Source organism: Aedes albopictus, unplaced genomic scaffold (genome assembly GCF_035046485.1).
Source record: "Aedes albopictus strain Foshan unplaced genomic scaffold, AalbF5 HiC_scaffold_550, whole genome shotgun sequence".
NCBI classification, from domain to species: domain Eukaryota; kingdom Metazoa; phylum Arthropoda; class Insecta; order Diptera; family Culicidae; genus Aedes; species Aedes albopictus.
The window spans coordinates 1-12128 of record NW_026917366.1 but is presented as its reverse complement, the minus strand read 5'-3'; the positions used below and the strand labels follow the sequence as shown (position 1 = coordinate 12128).

The following is a 12128-nucleotide window of genomic DNA, read 5'->3' as shown; positions in this document are numbered from 1 at the left end:
CGTTTGTGCATGCATCGCAGCATAATCGATCGCGAAGGCCATTGCGTGCAATCGTCCGGCGGTATGAAACTTGGTAAGATCTTTCCAATTATTTTTTGTACTCTATATATTGTTGTATTACCATATTTCTTCAATCGCCATTTTCTTCATCCTATCATCTATTGGAAGCTGTTTCAGTTCTGGATGCTTTCTAAGTTGATGATAAGATTTATAAAATGCTTGCAAGGACTTGGCCAGGTGTGTGGAGATGAATGGGTCTATGTTATTGTAGATAGTAGCGAAATCTACAATAGCAATGCATACCGTCGTGCGGGGCTTCTTTTGAAGTGCGGGACTACTTTGGACACTTTTGAATATGGATTTTTTGAGTTCAAAATTTGGTTCAAATCTGTTTGTTGTCTTTGGGACTATTACGAAACAATATTTTCTCTTTCATTTGGTTGAAATTGTTTTTTTTTTCCCCTGGCCAAGTTCGCAGGGGTTGACGGTATTAAAGTGAAGGAGTTTCATTTTGATTATTGTAATGTAGTGTTCTTTAGTGAAACATATCACCTTTTTAACACTTTAATGCGCCTCCAACGGTTCATCGCGAATCGGCTGCTGCAGATGGAGTATGGCTGACCATATGCATCAGACATGCTCGATAAACACGGAGGAACCGCCAGGGCTCAGTAGAGTCTATTCCCAAGCAATAGTTCCAAATCGGTTGGATTTGAGAAGGTTTTGATGATCGTTACAAATCCTAATAAAAGTTTTATAGGATTTGTGACTGGTTTTGGAACCTTTTACAGCCAGCTGACTTCAAAATGTTGTTTGGGCTCTATTTGCCACGTTTCTCGGTTGATTTTGATTAGTAATTTATTAATGTCATAGTCGCTTTTTCGAATTTTAGGTACTTGATTATATTTTCTTTAAATAAAGCAATTAAAATCAACCGAAAAATAAATAGTTGGAAGGAGATTTGCAGCACTTAATTGTGCTGATAGATTCGAAGCTAACGTGCGAACACTTAAACGCATTGTTGACGTCAATGCGTTCGACGTGACAGTTTGGACGAAAAACTGATTGCTTTTTATTAACTGAACAACGTTACTTTTGTATGACTAGGTTGACATTTCTAGGCCGCGCATGAGAATATGACATGGTTTATCTTGGTAGGACCGATAGGACAGAACGAATTTGAATATTTTTCATAGTATTTGTAGGGGGATGAATACATAATAGTTGGCAAGCAACTTCCGCATAGAAAAATACTATTCTTGGTATCGTGCATATCATACGATGTTCATTGGTAGAATGATAACAATATAACCAATCATCGTGCTATGATAAAATTATTAGGGTTGAAAAAATACAATTATTCACGACTTTTCAAGAATCATAAAACTTATGATAATGATGCACTGAATAATACATGAATAATTTTGAAAAATCATATTTCCAATAAAATTAAGAACAAAACTATGTTTTCGGCTGTTTTATTTTCACTGTTTTCAGGAATTAATAGCAGAAATAGAACGTCATCACCTTGGCTTGCATTGCTACCTTATTCAAAGACCCTAATCCGGCACTTTTTGACAAAAAAACTCGCACACTAAATGCTGGAACGCGTTTGATACTACGTACCTCACGCTGTCGTTACCGTTATGTCCGATTTTATCGCCGGGGTCATATTGACCCCTCCGGCTCCAAAGGGTTGACTTGAATTCACCATGCATCCTTGGAAATTGTATCTCCGGATTTCTCCTTTGAGTTAAAATATCCGACAGATCAGCCACTTTTCATATCACTGGGTTCTAGACAACCGCGAGCACTAATCGGCTTTGGCCTAATACACAGCACACCCGCGGAACTTCGTCGGAATATCAACAACCACCGTTCAAATCCCAAACACCCAAGAAATTACAAAAAAAAAAAAACAGTGAAAGTAAACAATTATTCACTGAATGGTAGACCAATTTGACAGAATCCGCCGAGAGACCGCAGGGGTGTACACATTTTTTGAGGTCGGTAAAACAGGTTTCATGAAATATTTCCTCTTTATTTTTATGATTCACTGTATCGTCAATTTTATCATAAACTGTTTATTTCATGTATGATTTCTCAAAATTTTTGTTCGAGAAAAAAAGCATTTTTGAATGGTAACGATACTTAACAACCCATTCGGTCTATCATTGAAACTTCCAATATGATTACTGCAATCATTGATATGATTCTTGGTATCATCGATTTATAATCCAGATTATGATAGCATGAATAATCTGAAAATGATATCCTGTATAATAGTCATATAATACCGTTTTATTCGGGTTTTGTTTTATTAAAGTCAACTGACCAACTTGGCGTTTTTTTGTTTATCTCTTAGATGGTGCTATGACACCGACAGAAAAAAATATCAGAAGTTCAGTTACATGTTTATGTGAGTTTTGGACCGATGACAATTTAAGGACACAAGAGATGAACACAGAGAAGTAGAAATCAAGAAAACAATTTGACACAGAATCGACTATATTTTAAGGGCGGACGGGACGGTCGAGGAAATACCCGCCATTGCTCTGTGGCTACTAAGATGGTAATCTCAGATTCTACTTCATATTTTGCAACAAAAACCTATCATTGTGTATGCTCACTTGCAGTGCATATGCTGATTGGTTTTCAGTAGCTTCAGTGCAATAGAACTCGAGATTACCATCTTCAAAATCGCGAGGCAAATTGTTAGAAAGAGAGGCAAGATAGGAAAAATAACACGGCGTCCCGTTTCACCTTAACATACGGGTTCGACTGATTCGATCTAGAAGTATCTAGAGTATCTAGAAGACAATTGACGCTAAAGTCTAGTATGCACCTGGTAAGAAAAGCACTCCAGAAAAAATCCCTCTAATTACCAAAAGAATTTTGACAACTGATTAGTATGGGAAAAAATGTCACTTTTCCTTGAGGAATAATTGAACGGAATATTTTTCCGCAAGGAAAAGTGACAGCTCAATTTGATTTGCCCGGCAGGCATTACGAGCGTTACACAATCTTCATTTTTTTTTTTCAGCTGCGGACCGCTCAAGAAATTTTGACACCGAAATCATTTCTTGACCGTTTCTTGTCCTATCCTTTTCCACAGTACTTTTGAGGTGCGTACTACACTTTAAGATTGGAAAAAAGCTTGCAGTTGGGACTAGACTACAACAGTGGCCGATAGGAAACAATGCGCTAGACAGCATTATTATTCATTTTTTAATATTTACCCGTAGGCTTTTCGCCGGTTGACAGTACAGTATTTAGCTGTGTACGAAGATACGGATTAGCTGGTGTACAGATGACAGGGTTCTCACGGGCAGTGCTTCAAGCGAGGCTTACATAACAAACCTATTTTCCTTGACTTTCCACGCAATGGACATCTGACCGAACACACGTGTTTTCGTTAATCTCCTAAGCATTACATATTAAGACATGACGTATGTGCATGACGGAACAACTAGCAGGACACAGTTCTAGACGTCTCTTTTCAATAACGACATTCAGCATATTTCCAATAAAACTACACTTCAATGTAGCAAAGACTAAAGTTGCTGTGATAGAACAGATCAGAATGACTTAATTGACTATTACCTTGGAGATCTACTTCGAATAACTGACAAATTGACAAGAACCTAACTAATTACATGGACCATACTACAAAAAACCAATTGACAAAAAGAAAAAAGGGGAAACTTTTATTAAAACTATTTTTGTTCAACGCAGGCCAAAACAGTGTCGACTTGGGCCACACACGCCTACGTACTTCTGTGTGTTGAAACAAAAATAGAGGCTCCTAGCAGCAAATGTAGGGAAAGGGTGCGGTGTAGAACATAAGCACAGTGTTGCTACCGCCGTAATCACTTTGAAAAAAAAATTTGGTTGAAATTGTTTTTCAAACAATCCCTTTATTGCTTGTCAGGATGCGAAAAATCATCGAATAAACCGAAAAAAAATATATAACGTATCAGAACATTTGCTCTGTATGCATTGTTCGTACAGTTCATAAATTTCAAAGGGTTGATCAGTTCATACAAAATGTATCAACGTAGCAAAATTAAAGTAGAAGCTGTCATACTTTAAACAATCCTTAATGAACGTGTCTACCGAATTCAACATTGATTTAGAGCTAAAATATTGTTGTAACGACCTAAAAAGGGATGGATTATACAATTATGGCCTATAGAAAAGAAATACTCACTTGCCATCGTAGCAACGTCCACCATGTACTTCGGTTCCCGTTTGCGGCTCCCATCGCTCGGTTTCGAACTCGCCAGGTGACTGATCGGATTCGGCGACTTGTTGCGCTCGTATCGCGTCGTTGTCAAATGGTTACTGCTGGTGCTGTTGCTGCTACTACTGCTGTACCCACTCACCGTCAGGCCGTTTCTGCTCGGCGGCGTTTGAGTTTTCTTATCGCTACTGTTCAACATCGAGGCCGTCTCGCCGGCAGCCGATGGCCAATTCATTCCCAGAACGTCCTTAAGATCTACCTCGTTGGATTCCGGCTCGGCCAGCAGGGTAGCCGGCGGATCCACGATTATCACATTTCCCGCATCGCTGGTGGCTTCGTTGATGTCCGCTTTGTCGATCACTATAATATCACGATCTTCGTAGTTCAGGATGGTGCCCGCCTTATTGTTGGCGGTCTTCTTACGGGCTTTGGAATGTTTCAAGGTGCTGCTGTTGGAGCTGTTTTGCGAACTCCTTCCGGAACGGTAGCTATCCTCCGTCTGGCTGCCGTCGATGTACCGTAACCCCTCCGACATTCCGTCGTGCGGATGGTGGTTGATTATGCGACTGGAACTTCCGGTACTGCTGCTGCTGTCCTGCTTCGACAGATTCGGACTCGATACGGAGGCGGCCATTCTCTTCAGGTGCAGCGAACTTTCTATCGAATTCCGATTCGCAATGGAGGAAAGGTCCGCGGAGTTCCGATTGTTACCGACGGGATCCGGCGTGAAAGACCGTGTATACCGATCGTCCCGTGAATCGCTGCCTGCTTTCGGCAGTTCCGTCAAACGCTTGGCGTTTCGCCTGATCTGCGAGTTGATGTTCTTGGCGCCACAAATGAGACCGTCAATAATGTTTCTCTTGGGATGTTTACTGTGGGAATGGTCAAAGTCGTCGAATTCGATCCAATTTGCTGCTAGAATCAGGGTCAATTTCGGTTCCGTTTGCATGTATTCGATCACATAGGGAATATCATCCTTTTGTGGGGATTCGCCATGCTGTAAATCCTGCAAGAATTTAAACTCGGATTACCATTGTGGTCAGTAAGCGCTAGGGGGCTTGGGCTTGATTGTGCAACGGAACCTTTAGTTTCATGTGAAGTCTTATAATTGAAATAATGGGGTGTCGACTACCGGAAAACTCTTACATGTCAGGAAATCATTTAATGAAAGAGTTCAACATTTTAATGGTAGTTTATTTAAATGTGGATTCTAATATATATTTTTTTCTCCAATAAAATGTTCTTGACCCTAAGAATGGATATGCTAACCGGTTCACGTTACGTTAACAATAAAATTACAAATTACAATTACAAAATTCTCCAACGCTTCCTCTAATTGCTTCTTAAAACTTCGCCATTGGCAAGAATCATTAGGCACTCAATTTTTAACAGAATGTCAATAGAACCATTAAAAAATGTCGGTAAGTGCTGAAGATACATGAATGTTTCACTATCTTAGTTCCCCCAATCGACACCCCATAAAATGTTGATTACCTTCACATGAAACGGTTAATTTAAAAAGTGACACCCTGTGCTACAAACCTATTGGTTATTCAGTTTTTGAAAACATGTTTTAGATGTGCAGAAGGTAAGAAAATAAGATAAGACAAATGTTTTAAAGCCAATTGAAGTTTAAAATTAGATAGCTATCAACTGTCCTAAGCAAGCAGCATAACTTTAAGGCAAATTTAGAGAACAAACTAAACAACTAAAATACTGTTCTAACCAATTGCAAACATACTAAGGAGCTATAAAAAATATCATCACATTACCAGTAACTCCATTCCAAAGTAGTACCCTGGTCCGATTTGCTGAACTTGCCCCCGGTACCGGATGATACAATCGTACGTTATCGTCGACCGGCCGAAAGCCCTTCCGGAGACCTTCACCATCTGCTGCTCTCGCAAGTGCCTGAGCTTCTCCAGCCGTCCTGGTCGTTTAACGAACTGCACCCGTTCATCGGGATCCAGTATGGCAATGACGTACGGCCAAACATCCTCCGGGACGGTCTGATAGTTGACCACCGGGCACTGGAAGCGAAGCTTTTCGTACCGTGTGTCCTCCGGGTTGTAGTAATCCTTGATCCGCGCCACAGTATAACGGCTCGAAACATGTTCCAGGATCTGCAGCATCATTCCGATCTCCACCTCGATGGTACTGTTGCCATTGCTTTCCTCGAAGTACGACCCAGCCAGCTTCGCCTTGAAGCGCTCGGTGCTCACTGCAAAACCGAGTGTCGTCATCGTACTTGCAGCAACTGGATCATTTACAACGAACAATCACGGCAAAGTTTAGATCTTCCGGTTCCTGGTTTTGGATTATTTTTTCCTCCTTGGTTCCACTTTTCGAATTTTCCTTTGGTTTCCCGAACTCGAACAATACCGCTGCACCTTAACTCGCTTTGTATGCAAACAAACTCAGTGGCTCAACATCGTCTTCCTCCTTCTTCTGACAGCGCAAGAGTCGCGAACGAACGGAACACGAACACCAGAAAATAAAAATGGTAAATAAAAATAAAAGAAACATTACGAACGACAACACACGCACACTACATGAAGGCACGCTTTGATGGTGTGAGTGTAACATACAGTGTTGCAAGATAACTATTTTTTATCCTTTTTGCATTGCAAGGTTTCTATATAGGGTGAAGATATTGAGACGAAGCCACATCTCGCAGATTTTCAAGAGCACAATCAAAATCTGAACACCCATTACATGACGGATAGCGCTAAAAAGTTGATCGGTGTGTCGAATGGCCCAAAACATAAATTTTTTTCAGTAAATAGCATCTTTAAACTTGATTTTATCGGCTTGATGTTTTCGGATGCAAATTTTCTAAAAATAGGGCGCGTCCGATGGCGTTTAGCTTTAGTTCGCAACTTTGCCACGGGCGGCGCTGCAAAACCTAACTTTTTCATTTGACGTTTTTTTTCAATATGGTGTCTTCGGCAAAGTTGGTATGATCAATACAAATACAGTAGACGTTCGATAGCTGCAACATGTTTACGTTTCACTTATGTCGTTTTCGTTTTTGATTCAGTTCCAACCTGGGTTGGAACTGGATGAGATCACAGTTTCAACCCCAACCCGACTTCCGAAACGTACTAAAGTTTGTTTGAGTTTGTTTGACGTTTGTTTGTTTACACATTTTCCGCCAATCCAGTTCCAACCCAGGTTCAAAAACGAATTCAACATTAGCGAACAAAATTCGATAACTGCAACGTTAGACAGGCGTCAACAACCCATCAATTGACGTTAAATGAACGTAAAATTCATTCGACTGTTCTTTTGGGCTAACTTGGCGCACCGTTTTAACGGATAGCGGTGCGAAACTGCAAATTTGTTGCACTTACCGGACTTGCAGTTAAAAGCATTGCAGTTAAACCGCTTGCACCGACCGAAAGTCTACTGTATCTCTGCCGAAGACACCAACCCTCTATCTATCCATTGTTTCAAGATACCGACGTATTTTATAAATGGATCCCCAAGAATCGTTTTATTTATATATTTCGAAAACACGTATAGTTTTAGAAAGTTGCAATGTTCTAATCTAAAGTTATGTAAAATGTCAAAATAATCAACTTTTTAGAAGTGAATAGGGTTCTAAAATGTCAATAGGGTTAGTTATTACTATTTTTGAGTAAAAAAAAGCCGGTTTTCAAGGCTCAATAACTATCTTGGATGCAAATCAAGCCCCACTAGGTTCAATATGTGTCATTATTAGTTGAATATCCTGATGTTTTCGGCTGTATCCTTGAGTATCCTTAGCAGGGGTTCTTAATCTTACTAGAGCCTATTTTTGACGCTAAAACAATAACATCAGTTTTTGTATGTCATTAAAGAAATTTTCTGCGACTAATTTGACTAATTTGACACTGTTTGTGCAAAAGTTTGGGTAACTGTGTTGTTGTATTACAGGTTGTATTATCTATTTTTAGCAACTTCAACAACACAGTTACCCAAACTTTTGCTCAAACAGCATCGAATTCGTCACGCTGTTTGCACCATTCCATTGCAGAGATGGATAATTGAACATCTCACCATACAAAATTCCAGCTCACTACTTTCAATCTAGTACTTCACCGATTGCTTCCTATAGTCTATTTTACGAAACGACAGCAATGATGATATTGATATTCACACTCACGGGCTTGGGCGCGATCTGCTGTCAAATTTTCATTCATAAAATGAGCGATCAGCTGTTCCGAAACGTCTTGTAAAATGGCTCATTGTTTGCTTAACAAATTCCTTTATGTTCAACTGTCACCCCGATCATCGGATGTCAAAAATACATCAATACAAAAAGAATCAGCTGATCGCATCTGTCTTATGGATTTCCTTATTATTGAATAACTCGTATAAAGGGTGATACGGTCAAAATTTGGTCACACAATTTGTTTCATAACTTGAGACTGCGTACACCAACACAGCTGATTTTTGGACCAGTAATAGTACATTATATGTAGCTTATACCATAAAATTTTCAACATAATCGGTTTAGAATTTGCGGAGATATTGTGAATCCTGAAAACTGCAATTTTTAAATTTTGTACAAAGAGGATTAAAAAATAAGAACACATTTTTACTCTTTTATTTATAGAGCCAGAAATACTGAACCAATTTCAATAAAAAAATTTCTGTATGTAAAGTACACATATCAAAATGTTGTGTAAAAATTTCATTCAATTTGATCCAGTTATATTTGTTTAGGTGGTCAAATTTTGTCAAATCAAGTCAAATTTTGGTCACACAATTTTTTTCATAACTTAAGACTGCGTACACCAAAACAGCTGATTTTTGAATCAGTAATGGTACATTATATGTAGCTTGTACCATAAAATTTTCATCAAAATCGGTCTGGTATTTGCGGAGATATTGTTGAACCCTAAGACCTGCAATTCCAAAATTATGTGCACAAATAAGAACACATTTTTACTGTTTTATTTATAGAGCCAGAGATACTTAACCGATTTCAATGAACATTTTTCTGTATGTAAAGTATGCATATCAAAATGTTGTGTAAAAATTTCATTCAATTTGATCCAGCCGTTACAAAGTTATATTTGCTTAAGTGGCACCCGGTCAGTTTTTTTCATATTCAAACTGCTACAACTTTGAAAGTATTCATACAAAATGGCTCAAAATTTTACTAAGAACATATTTTCATAATAGTATAATACTGATAAAAATCGGAGCAGTATTGGTAGTTCTATAATCAAAATTGTGCTTTACTGACCTTAAATTTCCGAAAATTTACTATGGAGCGCCTTCGTACAAAATTTTAAAAAGGTAGGTCGATGGTTTTATCTATATATTGTCGGGCCGCCACCAAACCGGACTACGCACAATCAAGTCGCGACGCGACCCAACTCGCGACGTTTTTGAATCATGTTAAAAGTAGTGCGCATCCTTCCCGTTGTTGTCAGCAACACAGCGCACTAGATGCGAAACAGATGCGACACTTGTGGTCCAAGGAAATGGCAATTTTTGGTTGAATGTCTGTCCTGATTCCAACCGGATAGACAATATCAACCAATACTTTATCGATTTTGATGAAAATTTTATGGTATAAGCTACATATAATGTAGCATTAGGGGCTGTCCATTAATTACGTAAGGGTTTTTGGGGGGAGGGGGGGTTTGAAAAATCTTACGCGCCATACAATTTTTTTTGGGTTCTCATACAAAAAGTCTTACAAGGGGGGGAGGGGGTGTCGAAAAATCGATAAAATTCCCTTACGTAATTAATGGACACCCCCTTACTGGTCCAAAAATCAGCTGTTTTTGTGTACGTCTAAAGTTATGAAAAAAAATGTTTGACCAAATTTTGACCGTATCACCCTTTAGTCCGGAAAATTAAACCGTTAAAGCCTGAAAAACATCGTGTCCCGTTCGTTTGTTTTAGCGATTTTTGACACTTTTTCCTTGGGTCAAAATACTATCAGTGAAGCGAAGGTTGAAAACCATGAAACATCTTGCAACACTGAATGTATGCAACTTTTGTTGCCATCACAATACAGTTACACTCACACGTATAAGGAAAACGGGAAAGTAATCGATTATTAAATTTTATCAGCACTAGGGAAAAAAACTTGATAGCGAAACAAATTTGCGATAAAGTTGAAACATTTTTATCTTCCCAGCTCGTTGCCCACATATGAGTCATGCTAATAAAGAAAAAAAAATGCGCTCTCAAGCAAACCATACACAACACGGATATCATCTTCACTTGCAATCACTATAAATCTACACTTTTCTGTATGTACATACCATGTCCACAAATCAGCATTAGTTGTTTTTTAAGAAGAACGTACTCTATAGCAACACAATGCAAATAATTATAACAATATAGAATACCTCACAACGCAAAATGAAAGTTTCACCTAAACTTGTTCATGGAAAAAGATCGAACAATGAATTTTAGTTAAAATAAAAACTTCATGCCAATCAAGTGAAAAAAAACCCTTCACGTTCTGTTTCCCTCAACAAACTTTCTTACACCGATTCGGTTTCCCTTGCGCAGTAAAGGTGCGGAATTGCGTCGCAATCTTTTCCACTTTGCAACACTAGTTTTTGGCTGTTTTGCTCACGTATTTTGCAATCACAGCACCTACAGATAGGTAGTCTGATGATGGATAAGGGTTTTCACAACTGCAAAACACGACTGGTGTCATCAGAGGCTTTCGCGCACGGAATGAGGTGAACACTGACGAGAAAACACGATTACCGCAGACAGACAACCACCTATAACTTCTTCACGTCACCTCGAAAGGTAAACTTTATGAATGAAAAACCATTACTGAAAAGGTCACGACACCATGTAACCACAGACAAACAGACGTAACACTTGCAAAATTTCCATCGACCACGCTTTTAACGATCATTTTAAATTTTCATAGTTGTGGCTTTCACAACCAGAGGCGCGGGCATCGTTTTTCTATGCGTTTGACGTTTCACACTAGCGACTTCTGTTGACGATATTGCACAACACAGTGATTCGTGCAACTTTTCCACCAGGTGATGGTAGTGTGAACTGGGCGATGGATTTCCATGAAAACCGTTCAAGGTGTTACGTCTGTTTGTCTGTGATGTAACGATGATTTCAGGTGTGCGTGTGGTGTGTAGTTGTAGGAATGATTCGGATCTGCTTACTACCGTGTGATGATTCATGAGTGGAAATAAATAAACAAACAGCAGTGTGCTTGTGTGAGTGAGATCTTTTTGACAGCCTCAGATGAGTTTCGTAAAGGGTGGGATTTGATCGATTTAATTTATGGATTGTTAAGGTGCATCACGTTTTCTACATATATATTTTCATATTGAACTTGACTACCATGTTGAATTTTTAGAGAAAAAAACCCAAGGAAAAGTAGTAGCTGAACAGCAGTTTCTTAAGCTAAAGTTTGCTTAAGAGTAGCTTGTTCGACTCTTATACAGCAAGTATATACGCTATACGGAGTAACGTTTCCTAATCAACTATGGTTGCTGGACCCACTTGAATGAATGACTGATAGATAGACCCACTTGAATGAAAGACTGATAGATACTATTATATTATTTGAGACAATCAGGGTCGTCCAAAGTGTCTTGGAGTTAAGTCATTGATATCTACAGCCGATACAATAGTGTTTTTAGCTCTGAACTTATCCGATTATAAACTATAATCGCAGACAGACGTTCTAGCTCGAACAAATTTATTCAAATTTTCTATGTAAATTTTCACTAGCGACACCTAGGCAACCGATTGCCACAGTGCAGTCGCGTGCAGTTGACAGTTTGAGAAACCACGTGCTTCCAGCCGTTTACTTACCACCCAATTCACCACCCACCGAAAAATAAAATCAAAACAAACACTGTTAGGCCGTTCCCAATGCTGTTTTATTTTG

At 39.0% G+C, this 12128-nt stretch overlaps 1 protein-coding gene across 6 annotated transcripts; it reads right to left on the bottom strand.

Annotated features, from left to right (window-relative positions):
- Window positions 1-4106: 4106 nt before the first annotated feature.
- Window positions 4107-11061, bottom strand: LOC115264870 (uncharacterized). Of its 6 annotated transcripts, none has more exons than XM_062843806.1 (4): window positions 10742-11061; window positions 10513-10630; window positions 6016-6691; window positions 4107-5249 (listed from the first exon to the last, which is right to left on the bottom strand). In XM_062843806.1, the coding sequence occupies exons 3-4, from the start codon at window positions 6484-6486 to the stop codon at window positions 4122-4124; spliced, it is 1599 nt and encodes a 532-aa protein (XP_062699790.1). In that variant the 5' UTR covers window positions 6487-6691; window positions 10513-10630; window positions 10742-11061; the 3' UTR covers window positions 4107-4121. The 6 variants fall into 6 exon arrangements, with proteins under 6 accessions (XP_062699790.1, XP_062699791.1, XP_062699792.1 ...); XM_062843807.1 differs by having other exon boundaries at window positions 10513-10625; XM_062843808.1 differs by having other exon boundaries at window positions 10513-10557.
- Between the last annotated feature and the right edge of the window lie 1067 nt (window positions 11062-12128).